The sequence below is a fragment of the Notolepis coatsorum genome (assembly GCF_963971535.1).
Source record: "Notolepis coatsorum genome assembly, chromosome: 3".
NCBI lineage: Eukaryota > Metazoa > Chordata > Actinopteri > Aulopiformes > Paralepididae > Notolepis > Notolepis coatsorum.
The window spans coordinates 71,463,595-71,490,064 of NC_140167.1; the positions used below are offsets into that span (position 1 = coordinate 71,463,595).

At 43.5% G+C, this 26,470-nt stretch overlaps 1 protein-coding gene across 1 annotated transcript in view; it reads right to left on the reverse strand.

The window, feature by feature from the left end:
* The window catches only part of stil (STIL centriolar assembly protein), a 49,588-nt gene extending 23,575 nt beyond the window's left edge, over nucleotides 1-26,013 (reverse strand). The window contains exons 1-9 of the mRNA XM_084311243.1: nucleotides 25,886-26,013; nucleotides 25,463-25,551; nucleotides 25,253-25,360; nucleotides 24,899-25,014; nucleotides 23,689-23,879; nucleotides 16,520-16,773; nucleotides 10,550-10,633; nucleotides 7,327-7,413; nucleotides 3,488-3,629 (exon numbers count right to left, since the gene is read on the reverse strand). Coding sequence (XP_084167369.1) covers nucleotides 3,488-3,629; nucleotides 7,327-7,413; nucleotides 10,550-10,633; nucleotides 16,520-16,773; nucleotides 23,689-23,879; nucleotides 24,899-25,014; nucleotides 25,253-25,360; nucleotides 25,463-25,545 — 1,065 coding nt within the window. The 5' untranslated portion in view covers nucleotides 25,546-25,551; nucleotides 25,886-26,013. The remainder of the gene's footprint in view (nucleotides 1-3,487; nucleotides 3,630-7,326; nucleotides 7,414-10,549; nucleotides 10,634-16,519; nucleotides 16,774-23,688; nucleotides 23,880-24,898; nucleotides 25,015-25,252; nucleotides 25,361-25,462; nucleotides 25,552-25,885) is intronic.
* Between the last annotated feature and the right edge of the window lie 457 nt (nucleotides 26,014-26,470).

Consider the following 26,470-nt stretch of genomic DNA (forward strand, 5'->3'; position numbering starts at 1 on the left):
TCAAATACAAGCCGGGTCTCTATTAATGGCCGGGTGTGCTCTTGAGCTAAGCAATTATAAGCCGGCCTCCTAATACAAGCCGGGTTACTAATATACTGAGCTGCATACTGAGCTAGTTACTTGATTTCACTTTGAAAACGTTGAAATGACCAGTGACCTGTAATTGCACTGTTTACTATTTCATACAGTACTTGGTTTCAATAAATGAACCCAGTACATTTTACTGGGTTCAAACTGACACAAAATGTTGATTTATTCATTATGATCCGTTTGAAAATTTGAAATATAGGCCTCCCTCTTATAGAGGCCTCCTCCTAATACAAGCCTGGTACCCGCTACAGTTGAAACAAATACAAGCCGGGGTTACTATTAGAGGAATTACGGTAATACAATTATTCGGTTACAGCTACAACTGAGCTATAATTTATACGTATAGCTACTGTCCATCAATGTCTTCCTTTTGAATTAAATAGGTTCAGGAGAGAGAGATGTGGAGAGGGAGAGACACAGATAGACAGATATTCTCAGCCCCCCTCTTTCCTCTGAGCGTTCCCAGTGATGGCTTACTATGTGCGTGTGTGTGTGTATGTGCATGTGCAAACGGGACACACATATGTGCAATAGCACACACCACCAAAGTCACTGGCTGGGTGCGTGTGCTAACTTCGCTAACGTTATCCGCCTCAGTAACATTAGCTGCCTCGCCGGATTCCTCTTTCTCCTCGTCTCTCTTTTGCTCAAAATAAAAATGAATGGGCTTCATGGCTGGCTGAATTTTTTGCGTTGTCTGATTCTGAATGTATAACTTGCCTATGCCGGTACCGTGACTTTCTTTTCCAGCGCGTACTGTGTTCTCATTTCCTTTCACTCGCATGAAACCAGCCGCGTCACCGCAGGAAACTCTACTGTGATTGGATGTTTATGCGCCTTGTGGAATGTGGGACTTGTCGGGGTTTTTTTTTTTTTATCTTTTTCCCCCTCCTTTTTCCTCACATCCCAATGTTAGTCGTTATGCCAATTCCCAATCCCCTTCCTGGTCGCTGCGCACCTACCCCCTACGGTCGGTCTGGGAGAGTGGAGGCTATCACATGCTTCCTGCGACACATGTGTAGCCAATCAACCACCACTTCTTTTCACCTGGCAGCGCGGACTCTCACTGAGAGGGTGTAACGTATGGAAGGATCACACTACCCCCCCTTAGATCCTTTCCTCGCTGAGCAGGCGCTCCGACCGAACTGTAGGAGTCACTGTTTACAACGACCAGGACCCACCCACCAGCTTTCCCACCCCCAACACTGCCAATTGTGTTAGTACGAACGACCAGCTAAGCTGGTAGCAATGCCGAGAGCTGGGCTCGAACCCAGCATCTCCTGCACTAGTGGCGAGCACCTTGCCCACTGCGCCACTTAGCCGCCGGGGACTTGTAGTTTCTGAACTATTAACAGCAGAGCCGTTTGTAATCTTCACTCGCACACTGAGTAAATGATTTTTCCGGTTCCCACACATTAGCGGCAAATACGAGTGAAATGCTCGCACTGGAGAGCATATATATAATTATATATATAATTAGTAAACCGTCTGGGGCTTTTCTTGCCCCCCTTAACTGATTTTCGAGGGCATTTGGTAAATCTTCTAGGCCTAGGGCATTTTGCCCCAAGCACCCCTTAATTTCTAACCCTGAGAGGCGTTGTCGTGCCTTCTTGATAACACTGTCAATGTGTGTGGTCCATGTCAAGTCCTCGGATATGTGGACTCCGAGGTACTTAAAACTGTTCACTCTCTCAACCGGTGCTCCGTCGATGCTGAGGGGGCTGTAGTCCCTGACCCCCGACCTCCTAAAGTCCACAATCATCTCCTTTGTTTTGCTGACGTTCAGGGAGAGGCTGTTCTCTTGACATCATCCCGCTAGAACCTTTAACTCTTCCAGGTAGGCCCTCTCGTCGTTTGCAGAGATCAGGCCCACCACTACTGTGTCATCAGCAAATTTGATGATTGTGTTGTTGTTCCGCTGTGCCACACAGTCATGTGTGTACAGGGAGTAGAGGAGGGGACTCAGAACACAGCCCTGGGGGGGCCCTATGTTGAGAGTGATGGATGAGGAGGTGCAGTTGCCTGCTCTCACCACCTGGGGTCTGCCCGTCAGGAAGTCCAAGACCCACTGGCAGAGGTCATAGTTCAAGCCCAGGTCCCTGAGCTTGGCTATGAGTTTGGAGGGGACTATGGTATTGAATGCTGAGCTGTAGTTGATGAATAGCATTCTCACATAGTTCCCCTGCCTCTTGTCCAGGTGTGATGCTGCTGTGTGCAGCACATGGGCTATGGCGACGGCGTCCTCCATGGACCTGTTGGGGCGGTATGCAAATTGCAGGGGGTCCAGGTTGATGGGGAGGGAGGAACAGATGTCATGTAGCCCTTCACTAGCTTCTCAAAGCACTTCATGGCTATGGAGGTGAAATTATGGAGGCTTTTTAATCATCAAGGTAAGAGAGGATTTGTCATGATCAACTGAAGACGTATGCTATGGAACAGTATGTTTTGTTGGCTGGGTTTGCGCATGCGGATTAGGGGAGATGTCAATCTGTTGTCGACGGTGGTAGTAAAGGCGCAGTACATTTAGCTGTAAAAGCCTGATCAAGCTCAATAGCTTCTGTAACACGAACGCAACTACTCTGTACGATGCCATTGTTGTTGTGATGTGGGAGTTTGCACATGCGGGTTAAGGGAGAGGTGGGCTATCGCGTCAACAGTTCAGAAAAAGACTTGTATCGCTTGTAAAGACGGCGACACAAGGGGGTTTCTCACTCTGGGACCCGGTTTCAGAAAATAGCGTCTTCAGGCTCGCAGAACGCAGTTCCGTGTGGATGAAAGGTGCATACGATCAAATACTTTGACTGATACGACCGAAATTGGTTTCGTCTGGACAGTTCTACAATGAATACCGACTACTGGGAGGTTGACCACAAGACCAGGTCCGGCCTGATGTTAGTTGTAATGATCTAGGGCGGAAAGATGAGTTTCTGGTCAACCTGCATTCTCCAGTCCCGGGCAGTGTCTAGGAGGGTTGCTTCTACTCTTGCAGATGGCTTTGCTGGGAGCTGTGCTGCTCTTACAAAATAAGTGATGTTTGAGTGTCTCTAGGCATTGGGGGAGGGAGGGCATTGTTGAAAGGAAGTACTCCTTCCTCCCAGGGTGATCGCCAGTTGTCTTAGGACCTGGTTGTGTCTCCAGGTGTAGCGCCCTTGGGACAAACTGGTTTTGCAGCCGGTGAGGATGTGCCTCAGTGTTGCAGGGGTTTGACAAAGCGCACAAGAAGGATCTTATACATGTCCCGTCATCTAATATTATATTCCATTACTTGTCCTGATATTTTAGGTTTTTGCCACGGTATCGTTTTAGAACTGGTAGCGGTATCAAAGTCAACATTTTGGTATTGTGACAACACTACAAATAACATGGGCGTTACTGGAGGTAGGTCCAGGCTGCTGACCTTGTAGAGGCTGAGTGACTGGGAGCTGGTGAGGAGCTGGTAGGTCATGTGGCCGCGGGCTGCCTGGCACTGGTAGAACTCTGGCTGCCTGTGGGTAAGAGAGTACAGGACGGCCAGGAAACAGCCACTCTCCGACAGCACTCTGAAAACACAGCAGCGAGAAGGGCATGGAGGCTGTGTGTAACAGACATGGTGAAGACCCCCGGAACCACACCTACCCCCGGGATCCATACAATCCTACTTCTGCTTCGAGGTACAAATGTGTCAGCCGATAAGATAAGATATTCCTTTATTGATCCCCTTGGGGAAATTCAGGCATCATAGCAGCATGGGGGAGGGGAGCTACAGGTATGGGCAGGGTAATAGTAGACATAAATAGGCAATAAAATGTCATCTGAATAAAGAAATATGAGGACAAATAAACCGTGTGAACAATATAATTAACAGAATATAAAAATATGATAAAAATAAACAATGCAAACAAAAGTACAGATGAGGGTCTGTATGCCCCATCGGTTATATTATATGTTACAATAAATATAGGCAATACAATCATTTTTAAGTAAGAGTAAGAGTAAACAGTATACACAAGGTGCAGTATACACAAGGTACCCTAACTGGCATGATATACGTCATACGTTGCCGGTTTTGGTGGTTAACCATTTGTTTGCCGAAAACGTAGAACCACGTTTCTGTCGCCCGATTGTTGAGTGCCGGAAACGTAGATCTATGTTTTTCTCACGGTATTTCTTTTATTCGCTATTGCCATTCATAATTCAGCGGGGCACCTTGTGCATACTGTTCTGAGTGTGTCTGAGCTGGCAGACGGTCTTATACCGCCCTCGGCCATTATTGCGGCGCGCCGGTCTAAACCACATTGCATGCGTGCACGAGGAAGGATACAAATGATGATCTAGCGTTGATTTCAGAAAGATCCGATAATCAGGCGAAAGATTACAACGTATTGAATTACAAAAAAAAAGCTATTTTCGGGTCTTTTCCCTGGAATTACTCAGAAGCAACCAAACTATATTCATATTCAAAACGGTATGAAACGGAAATGTACGGATGAAAAAAGAATCTGTTTTTTGCACGTTGACCAGAAGTAACTCACTGAGACTCAACGGCGTTATTAGACCCATAGCTATACTATAAAATATAGGTTTAGCTCTACAAACTACAACTACGTTTACATGGGGTTAATGGACGGCAAGGAAGGGGTCACTTCCCGGAAGGGGCGTGGCACTCAATGTGTTAAGAGTCAAACACACTTAGTGGTCAGACATTCCTAATAGTTCTTGAGTTCTGAACTGCATGTTGTTCATCTAAGTATTATTAAAAAGGTCCCATATTGTGAAAAGCTCACTTTTTCAGTGCTTGTGCAATATATACATTTGGGTCTCTGATGGGCCTACTAACACTTAAACTGTGAAATAAGACAAGCCAGTCAGATTCTGCACAGACTGTATTCAGAAATTAGTAAATTGGTATTCTGTGACGTCACATGAAAAAGCTCATTGCAATGCACGTCCTTGACTCATGTGGTGTGTGTGTCAAAGATGTGCGTGTACAAAACTGTTTTTTATGTTCGAAATACAATTTTTTATTATATATATTTTACAAATTATACACAAAATAAATGTGTGTTCCCTTACTCATCATGGTTGCCATCAGCTAAAATGTTAGCAACATGAGTGGGACAAGTTATTCTGGAGGCCCGAGGCTGGTATTGTTGAGGAGGGCTTTTTCTTTTATAAATTTTTTAAATATCCATCAGTGTTAAAGAGTTGGTGAGTAAGGTACTCTGAAGTGCTGGTCTAGGCTGCTGCTGCTATGAGACTGTTGAAACCTAATTTAAAAGAACAGGGCTCCTTTTGCTTTAAGTTTTTATTAAGGCTGTCAAAGTTAACGCGGTATTAACGTGTTATCGCCGATTCTATTAACGCTAGGGCTGACCTTCAAAGCTTTTTTTGGCAATCGAAGCTTCGGGCCGAGCTTCGATTTTAATTCGAAGCTTCGGGGGAAAAAATATATAATATTAATTATAATATTTATTTAATTTTTTATTATCTTATGTTGTGGGACTTGTACAGCACTACGTTGTTGTTTTTAAATGTGCTCTATAAATAAAGTGGATTGGATTAATTAATTAAGTAGCCTCTTTCGTGACTGTGACGCAGCCAACAAGGTTTCACTCGGCTGCGCTGCCTGGGTGCAGTGCGGCTGCTCTCACAGCCAACGACATGACATTACATAATTATGTTGCAACCTTCGTCTATCAAGCAAACAATTATATTATATTTAATTTATAATTCATAATTATATCAGACAATGCACCTACAAAAGCAGATGATTATAATAAAATTTGCCAACTTGGTAACACATTAGTCATAGCAGCATAGGCATAGCCTTATTAATGTTTTGTGTGGTGTCGCCGTCGTGTACAACGATACTTACGTTTTTTAGGTGATTTGACAAAGTTGTTGTAGAGTTGTGATATGCCATTTTCTTCTGGCATATCTGGCACTCTGCTTTTTGGGCATTGTCTTTGCATATTTTAAAGTGTAACCACACGTCTGATGATATCTTCGTCAACATGTCTGCTGCACATGTCCTTGTTGTTTTCAACACAGATAATCTCCACGTGCTTGTTGTAGAGAGGAGGCGCCGCTTACTTTTGTTTCATTGGAATGGAGGCGGAAGATTTGAGGCAAAAAAAAAAAAAAAAAAAAATTAACTTCGATTTTTTTCTTTTACCGGTATGTTCGAAGCTTGTGCCATCAAATGAAGCTTCAAAGTATTTAAGACAGCCCTAATTAACGCAATTTTTTTTTATATCACGATTAACTTAAAAGACTTCACTCAGGTGTATTATTGATGCTCTCATTGATACTATGTTTGTTTCTGAAGTGTGTGTGTGTGTGTGTGTATGTGTGCGTGTGTATGTGTGTGAGATATATAGAGAGAGGGGTGAGAGATGAGGAAGGGGCAAGAGAGAAAGAAAGCTGGGAGTGTGTGTGTGAGAGAGAGAGAGGGGGTGTGTGATTACTCAGCCCTTGTGTGGGTGAATGTAACAAGTTCCTAACGTTTTCTTTCCCCTATTATTTCATGCACACTTTATTCATTGTTTAAAATTATTATTTTCTTTTAAGTTATTTTGTGCATCACTCTGTTTTGAATTTGATGCAAATTTGCAATGCATGAGGGTCATCCTTTTGTGTTAAATGGCTGCATAAAGCAAGCATTTGTTGACTCATGTTGATAAGAGTATTAAAACTTGGAACTTGAAAAAGATCTGTTTAGGTAGATAATTTTTTTATTTAAATGCGATTAATTTGCAATTAATCACGAGTTAACTATGGACAATCATGCGATTAATCGTGATTAAAAAATTTAATCGATTGACAGCACTAGTTTTTATATATATTTAACCTTTGAACGCTAAGAAACATGTCAGTGCCGACAAGAACATGCCTTCTTTCTGCCGATAAGGCTTGTTTGGTATCAGATTTCCCCTGTTTTTAGCTTTGTTTTTATCTCGTTGTGTTACTACTTATAATTTTGTCTTATTAATGAGGGCAACTTCAATGATCTTACAAGTATTAAATAAAGGTTTGATGATGATGATAAAAGGATGAAAAAGGAGCATGCGCTGGAAAGACAGCTCTCCAGAGGTCAAGAGGTCACTTATTCTCATGACGGGGCGTGTCCAGACTGCTACTGGCCCCAAAATCCTCTCAAAGGCATGTTTTCACTTCATTTCACATTTCTGGAAAAATTGGCATAGGCTCGTCAGTCGAGGGGAAAGTGTCCCAGGCCTGACGGGAGGTTCAGCTCACCTGTCCTGGAGGGAGGAGCTGAACAGAAACCCCAGGCACCAGGCCCACACCTGGGGGTTGGAGATGTGGGCGATTCCACTCAGCCATCTGTCGGGGAGGGGGGGGGGGGCGTTAACAGGAGTTTTATATAGAGAGTAATCTGTACGTATAGTCTGCTGCCTGCTGTTGTCATGCTGTCCTATTGTCACTGAGCCATGCGTCTGTCATACTGGAAACGTGCAGGTGGTTAAGACAGTTACGGCAAAAACACACTGTTCAGAGTTCAGACGTCTCACTATCAGGCTCGGCTGGTATCAGGGGAACACAGGCACAGGTACAGTATATCACTGTAGTCAGGGGCGGAGCTAGGGGGTGGCTACCTGGGCTCAAGCCCCGGATGTATTCTGAAAAGCCCCGAATCTATTTAAAAAAAATAAAAAAAAATAAAAAAAAAATAAAAAAAATGATTTTTATTTTTATTTATTTTTTACAGTTCATCATTGTTACATGAAAATATGTTTGCACCAGATTTAGCAGAAGCTAATTTCCACCTGTGGTCTATCCAGCTGCTAACTGTATTTGAGTGAGTTAAGTCTTGGTGTTATGGTAGACTCAGACCTAAGCTTTAAATCACAATCAACAAGTTGACAAAAACTTAATTCTTCCACCTTAGAAACATAGCTAAAGTACGGCCATTTATAAATCAAAAGGACGCTGAAAACCAGATCCATGCCTTTATCTCAAGCCAACTCGACTACTGTAATGCACTCCTTACCGGCCTCCTGAAAAAATACGATGATAACTATTTTATTGCAATGCACTATTGCATTATTTTATTCTATTTTACTAACTATTTTATTGCACTGCACTATTTTACTTTGTATCAGTGAATCATAGACGCCTGGCCATAAGAGCATTCGGAGCATCTCTGCTCTCCCACTATTGAACTTGGGAGAGCAAAGGTATGATCTTGCTCCACCACTTTTTGATTATATGAAAAATATGATATATCCCCCCCCAATATATAAATCTAACCATAACTACGTTATGGTTAACTGAGTTTTATAGTGAAAAGAGCAGCTTTATTGGTCAAGATTGAAGGCTCTATATTGCAGGAAATTGCACGTACAGGTTAATTAAATTCAAAAAAAATCTGTCGTGGAGGGGGTCGTGCCTGACCGCCTCCAAACCACCCATTACCTGCCCAAAAAAAATAAAAAATAAAAATAAAAATAAAAAAAAATAAAAATAAAAAAATAATAAAAAAAAAGGGGGGGGGGGGGCCCATCTGGGCTAAGCCCCGGATCTCCTACAATCCTAAATCCGCCCCTGACTGTAGTTGAAGATCACTAGTGTATGATTTTGAATACAGTAAAAAGAAAAAAAAACTGACGACTAAAACACTGAAGATCTTTTCCAGAGGAAGCTTTAAAACACACTTGTGTATTGAGAGAAAAAAAATGCAGCAATAATCTAAGGCAAGAAACCGCGAGTCTAGCCTACAACACTGTCAGTCTGGCCCTCGCCAGCAAAACGCTACTGAACTCCAACGCAGACAACATCAAATAATTTTAAACTGCTGGCAGTCTAAACATTCTCGAACAGACATACGTAAAATATACCAAGGATTTCCTTTGTAACTCGATTTGCGTACTTATTCGGCATTCTGGAACGGCTTCGCATTGTAAATTCTTTGTAGGATTTACGTACTTGAAAAGGCAGTCATAAATCGGACAGACCGGTGTGTGCCCTTTCTCTGGGACAAGTCATTGGGGATTGCCGATACTACAGACATGAAAACTTGTCCGTGGAATTAAATCATTATAATGATCATTAATAAGACAATATTTGTATAATTAATAATTACGTTTTGCATTTATAGTCCTGACTCAATGAGGCATCATGAGCATTACACACACTGCAAACTGAATAAATAAGAACTAAACCGATCGCCGCGGATATAGCTACTGTATAGTGGAATATACTGTATTAATGCCCTATATACAGTCTTCTCTATGATATTTATTGTTGGATTGATGTATTCCTTCCATTGCTAAACAAAATAAATGCGTTAGTAAGGCAGCCTCAGCGCACGAGCACACACAAACACGTACTATATACATGTGCGAAATTAATCGCTCCAGCAGTAGGCCTCTATTATTCTAATTGTTTTATTAGGTATTATAGTAGTACATCCTATTGTAGAATATGACATATTAGCATGACATCTCATTGTAATGTCAATACTGAAAGACTGCGTGATTGGCTCTTGACAAGCGTGCAGTCGTCCAGTATTGACATTACAATGAGATGTCATGCTAAATATGTCATGCCAATATCACTTCGATATGACAGACATCCGTAGAAATAAATTATTATTAATTATTCAATTAACTTTTATTTAGAAAGTTCTTAAATCAGAATGTCAAAATAAATGTCTTTACTAGTGTTGCATGATACAGATACTAGAAAGGTATCTCGATATCCAGCTGTTAAAAACGGTTCAATTGTAGTGGGTGCTATGGACATAATTCACCATTGTATTGTTTTGATGTATTGATGGGGCACTGTCACTCTAAGGAGGTTGGTTTTGGGGTTGGGCTTAGAGAAGACACGCTGGTGGGATGTCATTGATAAAATGTTTGGTTACTACGAGCTGTCAGAGGCTAGCACGGCATAGATCCGACAGCTGTCACTTGTGCTATAAATGTAATAAATTACACACGGCTTTGTGTTGTCGCAAGATAGAAATTGTGCGTTTCTCCTTTCCGACAATTTCTACACAATACTCTTTTTATTAGTATCAGTATAAATACTTTTAGAATAGCCTGATGCTGTATTTACTATGAGTTGAGTGGATGCGTGACCAGAGCACTAGCTTTAATGATACAATAATACTACTAATATATTTGATTTGTGGGGCGCTTTATAGTTGTGGGGCAAATCCCAAATGTTCTTTTTAATAATAGATTATGTTCGGTCACTGCATCTGTGCCGAATCCTCAACGTCCGCATCGCGATGGATCTTAGAGAATAGAGAAGTTTTCACACCCCTACCTGCTACTGCTGATTGAATGTACAAAACACCACCAGAGCACTCTGAAACTCAATATACTTTCATAGAATATACAATATATATATATATTCAATACACAAAAGGAAAAGAAACAAGACAAATAATGCTGCGATGAAGAAGGTTCTTCAGGATATTGATTATGTAGAAAATTGAAGCAGGTATACTTACACTCCGACCACAGGTAGAGTGTAGGCCTTGGGGTCAGACTCCAATATGAGGAGGAGTTTTCGGGTTTGGTCCATGGTCAGAAAGCTGATGAAATCGTCAAAATAAACCAACATTAATGCCGTGCAGTTTTAAAGACGAGGACAACAATAACAACCCGTTAAGAGCACAACATGACGGCAGACCAGGGCCCTATTCCCCGTACCTGGCTAACTGAGTTAGCCGGATAATTTTCAGCATAGCTTGACTTAAGCCAGACATTTCCATTCCCCGACATCGGATTTTCTAAGTCGCTATGGCAACAGATCGAAAAGTTTTAACCTGCTCCGGAGCAGGGTTTAGTTCAGTTAGCTGGATAACCTGCATGGCCACACCCTCGCAAAGTAATGCCAGCTCGCTTCCTGAAATAATTATAACGGTGTAGATCCCATTATACCATTCTGAATTATGTTTTTGTGCTTCGTTTTCCTAGAGGGGGCTTTTGAAATGTAAAATAGACCTAAAATGCTGATACTAAATGTACTTTGTCCTAAATAATGCACGTCATAGTTATACGGATACGGCGCTCGCGACAGTTATTTTAATAACGGACTAAACGGATCATTGCAAATGTGAATCCTGTGGGGATATTTTTAATGAATGAAACCTATCGGGCGTTTGGCTCTGATTAGTTTAATATTCTTCGCTGTGTATTTGCTTAACGGAGCGCCCGGATTGTGTTTCATTCAAGCTGAAGCGTCTATGCGTGGATATGAATTATGAGGAATCTGAATCTGTGGAGTGTTTAATTGTATCACTGTCACTGTTTGATGGATTTGTTGACGTGACGTGACTTGATCAATTGAATGAGCCTTTGACGTTTTTGATGAATGAATTTGAGAAAATGCATTTATCTTTTCAAGCACTGTTATCTGATGATGAACATGAGGTGTCACTGGTATAAACCAAAGGGTAATCAATTCAATGCATGTATGGATTATGTCCGAAACAGATTAAAACCTGATTAATAGTGTAACTGCAAGCCTCTCTTTGGGAACCATGTATTTATATAGTACATAATACCTAAGCACATACAGTACAGATATCCTCATAATATAATTTGTATCAATTAGATATACTATTTGGGCTTGTTTTTAATCCTTATTCTGAAAGAGTTGAACTAATTATTTTCGCTAGCAAGATCTCATTTGATTATTCATTCCATTAAGCCTACTGCCAGCAGCACATTTAAAGAAATATAATCTGATTGATTGGGGTAATGAGGGACTTAAAATTAGCCTATAGATTATGCATTTAACTTGTCGGCGAGTAGACCCTTACGTGACTGCGATCTGCAAGCCAGGGGCTTTTCGTATCCGCAGTCACTCTCAGATATGCCGCCACCAGGCTCATTAAGTACCAAGCGCTGAATTCTGAGCTGGGGGTGGGTCAAAAATATATCAGATATGAATTTCAAAGATACCCAGCGTACAATATGGGTTTAACACAGCTTTACGGTGGGGTCTGGAAGCTCGGAGTTGCTAATAAACAGTTTAAATCATTGTTACAAAACGAGTGGTACTCACAGAGCAAACGTTGGCAAGATGGCGTCTTCTTTTTCTGCCGCTATTAGGCTGCCTGGTGCGCATGCGCTGTGACACCAACGGCGGAAATGGACGTTCGGTCTGTAAGTACCACTCATTTTGTAACAATGATTTAAACTGTTTATTAGCAACTCCGAGCTTCCAGACCCCACCGTATAGCTGTGTTAAACCCATATTGTACGCTGGGTATCTTTGAAATTCATATCGGATATATTTTTGACCCACCCCCAGCTCAGAATTCAGCGCTTGTGTGACGACCCCCACTTCACCTGCAAATGGGGAATCTTCTGACTCAAAGAGCAGGGTGGAGTGGGTAGGTCGTTAACCCAATTACCCTCACATGTGCAGTGCAAAGAGCTGCCTGCACACACAGTATATATGTTTCCCTTGTCTAACCCTTCTGTCTGCTTTCCCCATCTGCTTTCCCCATTTGCTTCTCCCATCTGCTTCTCCCATCAAACAGGACAGGTTGTATCAGCCACCAAGTGAACCAACTTGGCATCATCTGTCCATTCTGTTATGCACATTTGTTGTTTAATTCGATTATTATTTGTTTAGATAGGATTAAATAAATCATCTTTGTTAACTTTGTATCGCGTGCGTTGACTCCCTTTATATGATAACCTCTGGTTCGTGGTTCGTCATATATGGGGGCTCGAGCCGTTTGGAGGACCTTTTGTAGCAATTAGACATTGACTTTGTTTGTAATTTGGCCTAGTGTGGTTGAATTGGTATTTGTGCTTGATAATTTTTCTAGCATTTGGAGTTTGTAATTTGGCTGGCATTTGTGTTTTGGTTCCTGTTGGGACACTTTGTTTGGGCTCTGTCTGAGTACAGGAGGGCTACTTTGAAAAGCAATTAGGCTACTTGATTGGACTGGTGTCTGTGACCTGAGGTTTGCAGCTAGTATTTGTAGCCTGTTGGCTTGAATTTGTTTGTAGCCTAATTATTTGTATGCCAGTGTTAGGGAGTAAGCACATGTGATTTGATCTTTGTTCTTGGGGTTTGATTGTTTGGTATTTGGGAGGGGTAGTGGTTCGTTAGTGCAGATTTCTTGTGGTGGAGATTTGTTACTTTGTTTTGTTTGTTTGTTATTGCTTGTGTTGAGGCTTTGGAGTTTGATACCTGACAGTCTGTGTGTTTTGGGAACCATTAATCCCCGGTTAGGCAAAGAAGGCGGGTTCCCAATAGGGGGGCTTGTCTTGGTATTTTCTTTTTTAGGCGGCTGCAAACGTGGGTAGAGACAGGCACTGGCATTGGCGCTTGTGTCCTCTCGGGAGCACGTCTCTGGCTCAGAGGAGTGGCTGTATAACAGGTGCTTCTTCTGCCCAGAGAGTTCCAGTGCATGAGTACCCCCTGCATGTAGTGGCACGAAGATTGAGCTTTTGAGGTAGTTAGTTAGTTAGGCACTGTGGCTAGTCAAGGGGGAGGTTCATTTGATCAGGCTGTCTTGTTCTGGGTATTCACGCTTCATTGTCCCAGCATAAGTTTTGTTTGTTTTGTAGGCCAACTGTGTCGTGTGGCACTTTGTTTAGGCCAATAGTGCACTATGGCACTCAGTTTTGAGCGGCAGAAGGAACTTCTGCTACGAGAGTTGGCTTTACAAGAAGCAAACCACAGACTAGAGTTCGCTTTGGAGGAGATTAAGCAAAAGGCTGAGCTTGCCAAAATAGATCTGCAGCATAGGGAGCTAGATTTATTGCTTTCTCCTCATCCAACGTTGTCTGTGTTCCCTGTTCCTGTATGTGACATTTCTCTCATTTCAGGTTTGGGGAGTGGTGATGTGCAGAGAGGTGTGCGCGCTGAGTTGCCTGTTGATGGTGTGGACATCGAACTGGGTAACAATCTGGCTGAGGTGCGGGTGTGGGCCGAGGGGCCTCTCCCAAGTGTAGTCACCCAAGACTCTCCTAGTCCAGACTCACGAGACTCCTAGTCCAGACTCACGAGACTCTCCTAGTCCAAACTCACAAGACTCTCCTAGTCCTATGTTTGACGACATATCAGATGTTGTCATTGAGCATCCAGCCTGTGCTGTGACACAGGAAATGACAGCAACGTGTGATGCGTAGGGGGCTACCCGAGGCACGGATGTTGAGACTGTTCATATTAGTTTGGTTCTGCCTGACCCATTTCAGTCCATGTTGCAGACTATGTTAGTTGGGAAGCAGGACAGTGATCCGGCTTTGGAAAGGCTGTTAGAGACAGCTGTGCCATTTGAAAAGAGTATTGAGACAAATGTTGTTGGCAGGAATGCAATAACATGTGAACCTCTTTAAGCCCACCACCTTTTGCCCATCTAAAGGGGGGGGGGAATAATGGGGAATGCATTAATGTTTCTCTCTGTTCCACCTCTCCAGTGGCCGTTCCTGAGAAGGGACTGCCATGGCTCCTACTGGCTTCCAGAGAGGTCGCCCAGGAGATCACAGGGTTTAGCCCTAATGACCTGAGGTTTGGTCAGAAAGTTGGTGGTCCCAATGCTGTTCATGATGAGACTATTCAGAGTGAGATGGTTGGGAAGGAGAAAATGGAAATGGAAAAAAGAGAAAGAAAGAGAATTAGAAAAAAAAAGAAAAAAAAAGATAAAAATCTCTTTATGGTCATTGTGCTGAGATGGAGGATGTTGTTGTGCCCGCAACTTTCCAGCACCTGATGACATGCGTCTGGGCATGGTTGACCATTTAAGTTTACGTCTGGGCATGGTTGACCATTTAAGTTTAAATGGTAGAGCGACCTGATAGGGTTGACTCCATTGTTTTGAAGTACATTTCATCTTTTAACATCCTGTGTTCTTCTCGTCTTGTTTGTTCCCCAATCTCTTCTGTCTCTTACCCTCTTTACGAGCGTCTGCTTGTTTTGTTTCGCTGGGGACTATAAACAGAACTGGGGGTGCCCGGAAACAGAAAGCCTGTAGCCGGTATTTCTGTATTTCCGATTCACACTTTAGGAGGCATAGCTTTACCAGCCTACCTGCAAATGGGGAGTCTTCTGACTCAAAGAGCAGGGTGGAGTGGGTAGGTCGTTAACCCAATTACCCTCACCTGTGCAGTGCAGAGAGCTGCCTGCACACACAGTATATATGTTTCCCTTGTCTAACCCTTCTGTCTGCTTTCCCCATCTGCTTCTCCCATCTGCTTTCCCCATCTGCTTCTCCCATCTGCTTTCCCCATCTGCTTTCCCCATCTGTTTCTCCCATCAAACAGGACAGATTGTATCAGCCACCAAGTGAACCAACTTGGCATCCTCTGTCCATTCGGTTATGCACATTTGTTGTTTAATTCGATTATTATTTGTTTAGATAGGATTAAATAAATCATCTTTGTTAACTTTGTAGCATGTGTGTTGACTCCCTTTATATGATAACCTCTGGTTCGTCATACTTGGTACTTAATATGAGCCTGGTGGCGGCATAGCTGAGAGTGACTGCGGATACGAAAAGCCCCTGGCTTGCAGATCGCAGTCACATAAGGGGCTAGTCGGCAAGTTACCGACAAGTAACTCATTGTACCCATTCTACAATCTGTTAATAAAGTTTTAAATCAATCAATCAATCAAACAATACCGTTAGAAAATCAGGATTTCTGCGATCGACACTTGCTGTCTTTTCAGGTGAGGCGGCCGCGCGCACTGACCCTGAGCATCAAGTCTGGTTCGAATTAACAAGACTGAATCAGCGTTCGAGGAACAGGAAAGGCGCGGATTCAAACATCGGGTTAATTGAATCTGGATAATGGGACTTTTGATCGACTTAGTTGAACCAGGTACAGGGAATAGGGCCCAGGGGGGAGTCTTCTTTCTACTCAGCCATATCACACATCATACAACAACATCCCAACAAGAACGTTACATTACAGCATTTGAATGGAAGGGTGTGCTGCTGAACATACTCAGTTACCAAATGGATATGTCATCATATTATATTTCATGGATTATATCATGACATAAATAACACATACTGTACAAACTTTGGACTCTGTTGCCTATACTTTATACCTACAACTGCCCTATGCACATAATATATACAGTATTATCACTGCATATATATCTATCCACATCTGTCTGTACATACATCTGATTAGCATTATTACTCAGTAGTACCAAGTTATATATTTTATACCCAGTTTAGTCACTTGTACATTGTATGTTACTATTGCACTTTACTGTTACATTTGCACTCTGGTTGGATGCCAAACTTCTTTTTGTTGTTCTGTACTTGGGCTGTATGATGACAATACATTTTAATCTAATCATTTATTTTATTTGGATTTGAAACACAGAAGAGGAATATTCTATAAATATAGATCTGCCCTGGACATTTTTCAGCACAGTGACATCGAAGACCAAGTGTTCCATCGACTCCACTGTGCTTTCCACTAACCCGACTCCCTCTTACCCTCGTTTGCGATTGCCACTGTGAATGGGCTGCGCCAGGCTGGCCTGAGAGCTCAGGTTTCTGGCCAGTGCCGTGGGGATGACAGGGATGGATCTGATAGGCACCACGTCCAGGGTGTTTGCGGAGGTGACGGCCGCCCAGTGCAACTGGAAGCCGAGGCTGTCTGCCTGCTGGCAGCAGCTCAGGTGCGCTCTGAGACACAGGAGCCTGGTCAGGTCCACAGGCTCCCGGCTGCTACAAGCATGATGCAGCATCTGAGGACCACAGACGAGGCGGGGGGGGGGTGTGTGGAAGTGTAAAGGTGTTCACTTAAGAGGTAGAACAACATCACAATGAAATTCTGTAACTTAAAAAAAACACACAAGGGAAAGCACATGACGAAGAAGCAATACATTTGAAAGATTTATCAAAATGACGACAGGTTGTATGAATGAATGTCCTGTTATGAGCAACAGCTGTGGACGACAGCTTGCAGTAACTGAACAGAGCATGCATGCCCCTTCTGTTCCCCTGGCAACAAAGGGTTAACCCTCATTAAGGCGCTTAAGTGTAGTGGGCTGTTGTAAATGACGGGGGCCCTGGATCCGACAGTTGCAAAAACCTAACAAGCTAAATGTGTTGCATAGCTACACACAACCGTAATAAATCAATGACAGAATTATGGAGCATTCATTTTACTGTGCCATTTGGCTTGTCCAACGTAATACCTAATGTAATTTTGTGCAATAAAAATATTGGAATGAGGTATTAAAATAAAGATTTTAATATTTACATTGCTTTTGTTGTCAATCGCTTGGTCTTATGATTATCACTTCACTTAAAATTCTCTCTCTCTCTCCCTGTCTGTCTGTGGTACAAATGAAGCTTCAATTTATTTGGTACAGCACTCGTTTCAGTAGATAATTTGGATATTTTTCGCCATTGTAAAAGAAAGACTAAAGACATTATATTATATATTAGGGGTGTAAAGGTACACGTATCCGTACCGAACCGTTTCAGTGTGTACCGTACCGTACCGAATGGCTGTGTACCGAACAAATACAATGGTATGTTAACCACTAACGACTGCCCACCGGGGGCTGTTTTTTTTTCACAATCTATATATATATATATATATTTTTTTTACAAGTCGATTATTAATTTCAATATAGAATATTTGTTGACAGCCCTACAAGTACAATTAGTTACTGCACACTACATCACCCCTGAGTGGAAAATGGAAAGTCAAACTTTCCCCCACTGTACTGAAAACCAGTACCGAACCTTGACTTCAAAACCGTACCGTGGTTGTGTACCGTTACACCCCTATTATATATACATAGTTACATACAATCCAATCCTATAATCCAATTCAGCAGGTAAAAGACAGTCAGGTACACTCTTAGAGCCCACTCACAGTGGTCGCTGGAGTCAGGACAAACATTTTACATCACTAGCTTGTCTGAACAAAACGTTGACTTGTCTTGGTGTTGTTGTTGTCGGCCTCAGTAGCTTAGGCATGTCAACACATGCATCATCGGTTGTAATCGATGAATACAGACAACAAGACAGGACAAAATTACCCTGTCTGATTGCAAACAGCTGTTAGCATTGCTAGCTTTCCTAAATGACAAACTGCAGCAGAAGTGTTGTTGATAATGAGCAGTGATAGTATGTTCGGTCTTGATATTGTTTTTTTTTTAATCTTTTTCCCCCTCCATTTTCCTCCGATTTTCTCCCATCCCAATGTTAGTCGTATGCCAATTCCCAATCCCCTTCCTAGTCGCTGCGCACTTACCCCCCACAGTCAGATCATCTGGGAGAGTGGAGGCTATCACGTGCTTCCTCCGACACACGTCCAGCCAATCAACCGCTTCTTTTCACCTGGCAGCGCGGATCCTCCCTGAGAGGGCGTAGCGTGTGGAAGGATCACACTATCCCACTCAGGTCCTATCCGCGCTTAGCAGGCGCCCCGACCGAACTGTAGGAGTCGCTGTTTACAACGACCCGGACCCACCCCGCCAGCTTCTCCCACCCTCTAATACAGCCAATTGTATTAGTGTGAACGGCCAGCCAAGCTGGTGACAACCCCGGAGCTGTGAGCTGGATTCGAACAGGCGAATCCAGCTCACAGCTCTGGGGTTGGTGACGAACGCAATCTCCGCTACGCCACCTAACCGCCCCCGGTCTTGATATTGTAACCAAACGGACAAGCTCAAACACAAAATCATCATTTAGACACATCAACAATCTAAACTGTGTTACTTTGCTGGGCCTCTACGAGCAGGGGCCGACAAGACGGGACTATACTATGAACTCACAATATGATACGATACTGACAAGTGGCCCTCGTCACGATAGGAGTGGCTCAGGAGGTAGAGCGGTCGTTTGGTAATTGGAACGTTCCTGCCTGGTTCGATTCCCGCTCATCCGGGCAGTGAGTCGAAGTGTCCTTGAGCAAGACACTTAACCCCTAATTGCTCCCAATGAGCATGTTGGCACCTTGCATGGTTGCCCCCGCCGTCGGTGTGTGACTGTGTATGTGAATGTCAGGAACAAAATTGTGAAGCGCTTTGGATAAAAGCACTATATAAAATGCACCATTTACAATATCTGCGATAATCGATTTATTGCAAGAAATGTAATCTACGATACACCACGATATTTGTGTAACTGAAGAAAAAAATACCCATAAAAAAGGCAAAAAGCAGGAATTATGTATTCACAGAATTTACATGAAAGCTTATCCGATCCTTTAGTGCATCACAAACTGGCCAATTGTACATGCATTTTTTTTCTACAATTTGCATAGTGCCGCTTTAACACACACTGACCGCAACGCGATTATTATTAACTATTAGTTATGTCTGTGTAACTGAGGGGTTACAAAACCCTGACTGTCAAGTCAAGTCAAGTCAAGAGTTTTATTTGTCACGGCATACGGATATACAATGAAATGCGGGTGGTCTTGCCCGCAACGATGTGCAATTGGTACAACATATAATAGAATCCAATACAAAAATTTGTGCAATAAAATTGTGCAATAACAGGTAGCAGGTAACAATAAGTTTGTGCAATAACGGGTAACAGTTAACAGTTAACAGTAGTAGTAATAGTAGTGCAATAGACTGTTACTGTTGCTAATACTAATTTAAAGTGGCCTTTCCTTTTGGCAATAAGTGGGGTGCGTGCGGCCTGAGTGTGTGCCCGCTCATGCTAAAGTGTTACAGTGGTACTCAATGTTCATTGTTCAGGACTCTGATGGCCTGGGGGAAGAAGCTGAGCCTAAGCCTCTCTGTCCTAGTAGCTGGGGTTCGCAGGCGTCTGCCTGACCTCAGCAGCTGGAACAGGCTGTTATTGGGGTGGTGAGGGTCTTTCATTATCCTGCAGGCTCTGGATTTTCACCTCTTGTTGTATAGAACCTGCAGGGGAGGTAGTGCAATACCCGTGGTACGCTCGGCTGAGCGCACCACTCTCTGTAGGGCCTTCTTGTCTTGTGCCGTGCTGTTTCCATACCAGGCAGTGATGTTTCCAGTCAAGATGCTCTCTACAGCTCCTGAGTAGAAGGACTGGAGTATCTTCCCCGATACTCTGAACTTCCTTAACTGTCTCAGGTGGTAGAGGCGCTGTTTCGCCTTCTTTACTACTGTGTCTATGTGTGTTGACCATGTCAGATCCTCTGAGATGTGGACCCCCAGGTACTTAAAGCTGCTCACCCTGTCCACGGTAGCCCCGTTAATCATCAGTGGTGTGTGTGTCTCCTGCTGTCCTCTCCTATAATCCACTATCAGCTCCTTGGTTTTACCAATGTTCAGGAGCAGGCTGTTGTCCTGGCACCAGCGTTCCAGTACCTCAACCTCCTCCCGGTAGGCCTTCTCGTCGTTGTCCGAGATCAGCCCCACCACCACCGTGTCGTCTGCGAACTTCACTATGGAGTTGGAGCTGAACTTGGCCACACAGTCGTGTGTGTAGAGTGAGTACAGCAGGGGGCTTAGAACACAGCCCTGGGGGGACCCGATGCTCAGGGTGATGGTGTTGGAGGTCTGACCCCCCACCCTGACCGCCTGGGGTCTTTCACTCAGAAAGTCCAGTACCCAGGCGCTCAGGGCGGAGCTCAGACCCAGTTCGATCAGCTTATCAGACTATGGTGTTGAACGCTGAGCTGTAGTCAATGAACAACAGTCTCACATAGCCCCCCTTCTGACGGTCAAGGTGGGAGAGGGTGCTGTGCAGTACCTGGGAGACCGCGTCGTCAGTGGACCTGTTTGTCCTGTATGCAAATTGCATAGGGTCCATATCACTGGGGAGGGAGGCACAAATGTGGTCCTTGACCAGCCTCTCAAAACATTTCATGACCACAGAGGTGAGTGCCACCGGTCTGTAGTCATTTGGACATGTTGGGGAGGGTTTCTTCGGTACAGGGATGATGGTAGACATCTTGAAGCAGGCAGGGACCACCGACTCCGCCAGGGATTGATTAAATATGGCGGTGAACACTGGGGCAAGCTGGTTGGCACAGGACTTAATAATAATAATAATAATGACTTGGATTTATATAGCGCTCTTCATGACACCCAGAGCGCTTCACAGAGTCCATTATTCGTTCATACACAGTCATACCGGTACCGGTAAGTATGCGTCCTGTTATACCATCTGGGCCAGCAGCCTTCCTGGTGTTCACCTGCATAAATGCTCTTCTCACACTGTGTACCGTCAATAAGAGAGCGCCCCCCCCCCCCCCCCCCCCTCCACAACAGCCGGCGCACCAGTGACCTCACTAGCCGTTGGGCTAGCAGTGCCACTGTTTGCACCAAACCGCGCATAGAAGGTGTTGAGCTGGTCCGCAAGGGAGGCGTCGTCGCTCCCCATTGAGGGGGCGCTGACTTTGTAGTCAGTTATAGCCCTCAGTCCCTGCCATAAGCCTCTTGTGTCATTCTGTATTAAAGATTGTGATAGATTAAACCACTGCTAATTATGTACTTAGTATTACTTGCCAGACAGTACAACTAATTATGGCAGACACTCAGAATAACACGGCACGGTGACAAAGAAATATCATTTAGAAGATTTATTATTATGCAGCAATTGTACAGAGATGGGAATTAAGGTCGCGCTTGTATGGCGAAGAATATGAATAAAGTCAGTCAGTAGCAAACGTCAGTTGGAATGAATAATTCCTACGATGGGGTACTAGACTAAACGCCGCCTGGCGTAGGATGGCAATATAGGGGGAAACGCTGGTACCGCTGGAGACAGGGGGGTTATCCTCCCAGAGATGTAAGCTCTGGAGGAAAGAAGAATGTTCGGATACTCAGTCTGTTCAATTGAAGAAGAAGGGGTTCTCGTATAGATCCAGTCCTTGTAATCCAAAGGCTCAGCAACAAAGCAATAACTGTAATCCAATTGCCCGATAGCAATGACGATAGCCAGCTAGCTTCGGTCCACGAAGCTAGCCCGAGGTAAATCTTCAAGGTGGTTAAATCCAAACGACAGTGGGTATTAACGAGGCTCTTCTCCAGGTAGTACGTTCCACAATCACTATAATCCAACCAATAATGGTTCTGCAATCGCCGCCGTAGGTTCCAATATGCACATGTCCAGTAGGTTCCACGACTAGGCCCTCCTCGTGTACTGGCACCAATGTATTTAGTCCACGCACACTTGCTAAGGTTCCACTAGCTACTAAACGAACGAACTGCTGGGTAATGCTGCACACGAACTAACTGCTGTTGGCACGATTCACACTAAATGACGACTCTTTACTTCACATTAAGCTAAGTCGAACTTGACGTTACTGCATTAACTCTGACACTTTTACTATTCACTTCGCACGTGGTTCACAACACTCCGTTTAGACGAACTGCTTGCCCTTCACTGTTTTACCGAACGCCGAACTGCTTGCTTAGACGAACTGCTGCTGTTCGCACCTGCCACGATATATATACTTAAGTGGCTTTCTAGTGCCAATCCTCAGCTCTCGTCTCGAATCAATGCGCCGGCTCCAGGCATGTTCCAACATGCCCAAACTCGCCCTTGAACCTGTCTGAGGACGAGACTGCCTGGCGCTGCCGTCAGGGGCATTATCCCATAAGGAAAGTGAATATTACTAGTATTCAAACGCAGGCTTAAAGGGATATAACTTGTATATATAAATAATATACAAGGTATATAAAACAATAAACGTAGATTCTCAGCGTTAATCTGGCCCTTCACAACAGTCTGCAATGGAAAACTTTGTTTCCATCTGCAATAAAAAATATATATAATTTGTGGGGGGTTTTCATGCTCAATGTTGTTCTCTCTTTTTGTGTCTTAGGGATTGTGCGTCTTGTGTCTGCAGGAGGTGGGTGTGCTGAGATTGGGGGTTGAGTGTTGTGGGTGTTTATGTTTAATTTTCTATAGTTTGTAAATAAGAAAAGGTTAATAAACAGATTTATGAAGAAAAAAAAGGTGGGGGGATTATCAAGCCAACTATATTTTTTTGAATAACTTGGCCTCACTGTATCAATATAATATCACTATGAAAAATCTCACAATATATTGCTGTATGGATTTCCCCCTCAGACTTGACTAGTGTGTTTTCCCCACTTAGCCGTGGCTCCATGAGTGCCTCTATTGGCTGAAAAAACAAGTAGTCCACTTCAACAAAGTATCAAAAAGCTCATCTCTACACTTGTAAATGGTAAATGGCTGCCTTTATATAGCGCTTTTATCGAAAGCACTTTACAATTTGTTCCTCACATTCTACAAGTAGAAAAAAGGGTAGGGACCGCACTCAAGGAATATAGTTTGTTTTAATACGCACAAAACGTTTTCGACCGTCCGGCCTTCATCAGTGTACTTGCAATTCCTCACATTTGACCCATTCACTCACACATTCACACACTGACGACAGAGGAGTTCAAGGACACTTCAACACGCTGCCCGGGAATCGAACCGGGAACATCCAGATTACCAGACGACTACTCTACCTCCCGAGCCACTGCCGCACCCCTTGTGTTCAGCAATAGATGAAAGCATCAAAAAGCTCATCTCTACACTTGTGTTTAGGAAAAGGTCAGAGCAACAAAGCATCAAAAAGCTCATCTCTACACTTGTGTTTAGGAAAAGACAAGCGCGGCCGTCCGCTCGACACCGAAACAAACGGCGCTTTGGCCCGAGAACCCCAGCTCCGACTCGTCCGTGCGTACCTTGAAGGAGACGTGGAGGTCCGCGGCGGAGTGGACCACGGTGTCTGTGGGTTGTGTCACAGCTCGGGTGACAAACAAGCAGGGTACCAGAACGTCCCCCGGTAGTAAGGCAGAGGGAACCTTCCCAGAGGTACCGGGCTGTTCTCGGCCCGGGTCGAAACGGTCCAGCGTGACGGTGACGCCCTCCTCGTCTGGAGAGAATAAACGACAAAGGGAAAAGGAGATGTGAAAGAAAAAAATTAAAGAGGGGCGACAGTGGCTCAGGAGGTAGAGCAATCATCTGGTAATCCGGAGGTTCCCATTGCGATTCAAGTTAAAGTTCAAGTTCCTTTTATTCCCGCTCCTCCCGGGCAGTGAGTCGAAGTGTCCTTGAGCAAGACACTTAACACATAACTTGCATGGTAGCCTCTGCCGTCGGTGTGTGAATGTGTGAGTGAATGGGTAAAATGTGAGGAACAAATTATAAAGCATGTTGGATAAAAGCCGCTATATAAATACAGCCCTTTTCCAATTAGGCCATATGATTTCACAGATTCCTAATTTAATAGTTTTATTATCATTTGTAACTAGGGATTTGGATATTGTCCAACTCTTAATTTCCGATACCGATATCAACCGATACCGATATATGCAGGGTTTCCCCCCCCCCCAAAAACTGAATAATTTCAGGTAACTAATAATTTCACTGGATATATATATAACAAATATTGTTATTGTTTTTTTCTTTTTTTAAACCGATACCGATATTTTCCGATATCACATTTTACTGCCGATATCGGCCGATAATATCGGACATCCCTATTTGTAACCCTTATTTAAAAATGGACAGCATGGACTGCTGCCAGCAGCTGGAGAACTAACAGCTGTAGAACTCAAACCACTAAGTGTGTCTAACTCTGAACCACCAAAACCTGCTTGGACTACAACGTATGATGTACAGTATATCATGCCAGTTAGTGTAAAGACCCTCACCTGCACCTTGTGTATACCGTTTACTTTTACTCATAGTATATTCTGAGAAAAAAAAGATAGTTGTCTATATTTATTGACAGCGTAAATTATAACCGATAGGGCATACAGACCCCTCATCAAATGGATCTTGAAACCAAACCTAACGCTCTTGCATTACACCATATGATAATATTCACTCGTCTGGACCAATGTCATCCAAGACTTGTGCCTCTGAATTTTTCCAAACGGAAAGTCTCACCAGTGTCCACAGCAATTGTGCCCAGCAAAAAACAGCTGAACCCCGACTTGTTGCTCTGTCGGGCATGTCGATGAGCCAAGCGCAGTGCCTTCTCTGACAATAGGAGTCTGGGATTTCTGTTGAAAATGAATGAATGAAAACTTTATTTAACATATTGCAGAATGGGTACAATACAGTACGGCTCAATACACACAATTGTTAAGGGGATGCAGACCAGAGAAAGACTTTCGTCTTGCTTACATCAGGGTCCCCCATTTTCAATTCATAATGACACAGACACAGGAGATCTTGTTTGGTAACACCAGATGGTCTGTGATAATCAGTTATACAGTCACGAGGATTACACAAAAGTACCTGTAATAGGAGAGGTGGAGACTAACGCCATCCCCATTTGGAGTGGGGTCCCACAGCGCTGATTTGGATTTGGGGAAGCTTAGTGTTGTTAAATAGTTATCTGGCGTCCTAAAGGGAACAAAAACAAAGGTCGGACATCTTGAGTGTAGGGGGCTGCTACAAACCAACTAGGTTAACGTTACTCAATAAGGACACTTGGGTCAAACTTACCTTGCCGTTCGAAGATGATCTGGTTTATAAAGGTCCTCAAGAAGGCGAGATGGCAACCCTCGCAGGTTCACTTGAATGCTCATCTCTGGCTGTAGACATTAAATGGAATGACGTTACCTGACGTTAGCAGATGTAACTTAATTGAGACGTCGTTACCTTGAACGCTAGCTAACTTAGCTAACGTTGGCTTCAGGACGTGTTGTTAACCAACTAGGCTAACATCTAGCTACCGTTGCTAACACCAACTTCCCGTGCAATTGATTGATTGATTGAAAAAGTTATTAACAGATTGCAGAATGGGTACAATACAGTAGAGCTCAATACACACAATTGTTAAGGGGATGCAGACCAGAGAAAGACTGTCGTCTTGTTTACATCAGGGTCCCCCATTTTCAATTCATCATAATGAGCCTATATACTTACGTTATTTCAAAATGGAGCTCGTTTCCTCCATGCAATAACGTTTAGGTAAATGGTTCACGCACTTTGTGGAGTAATTCCAACCTTTGGGTGGTAACCAGCAGCAGGCATGTCGGACTGTAAAATATCGGATTCTCTTCGCCAAACGTCCGGGTGCATATTTGATTATGGCGCTGTTTCCCGGTTCCAATGGCGGGGCTAGAGATGCGAGAAGCATGCAGCTGCAGAGCCGCAGAGCCAGCCGCGCTCTCAGGGCTGTGAGATCCGCGCGAGGCCAGAGGACATACTGTATGAGTAAATTAACTATACTTTTGCGCTCACACAATATTTTGAATGAATGCGTTTATTTATTTCGAACATAAATTGAAAATAAATAATAATAAAAAAACAAGTAATAAACAGATTAAAAAATGGGGGACCCTGATGGAAACAAGACAAACGTCTTTCTCAGGTCTGCATCCCCTTAACAATTGTATGTATTGAGCCGTACTGTATTGTACCCATTCTGCAATATGTTAAATAAAGTTTTCATTCATTCATTCATTCATTCATTCAGTAGGATCAAATCAAAATGTATTTGTAAGGCCT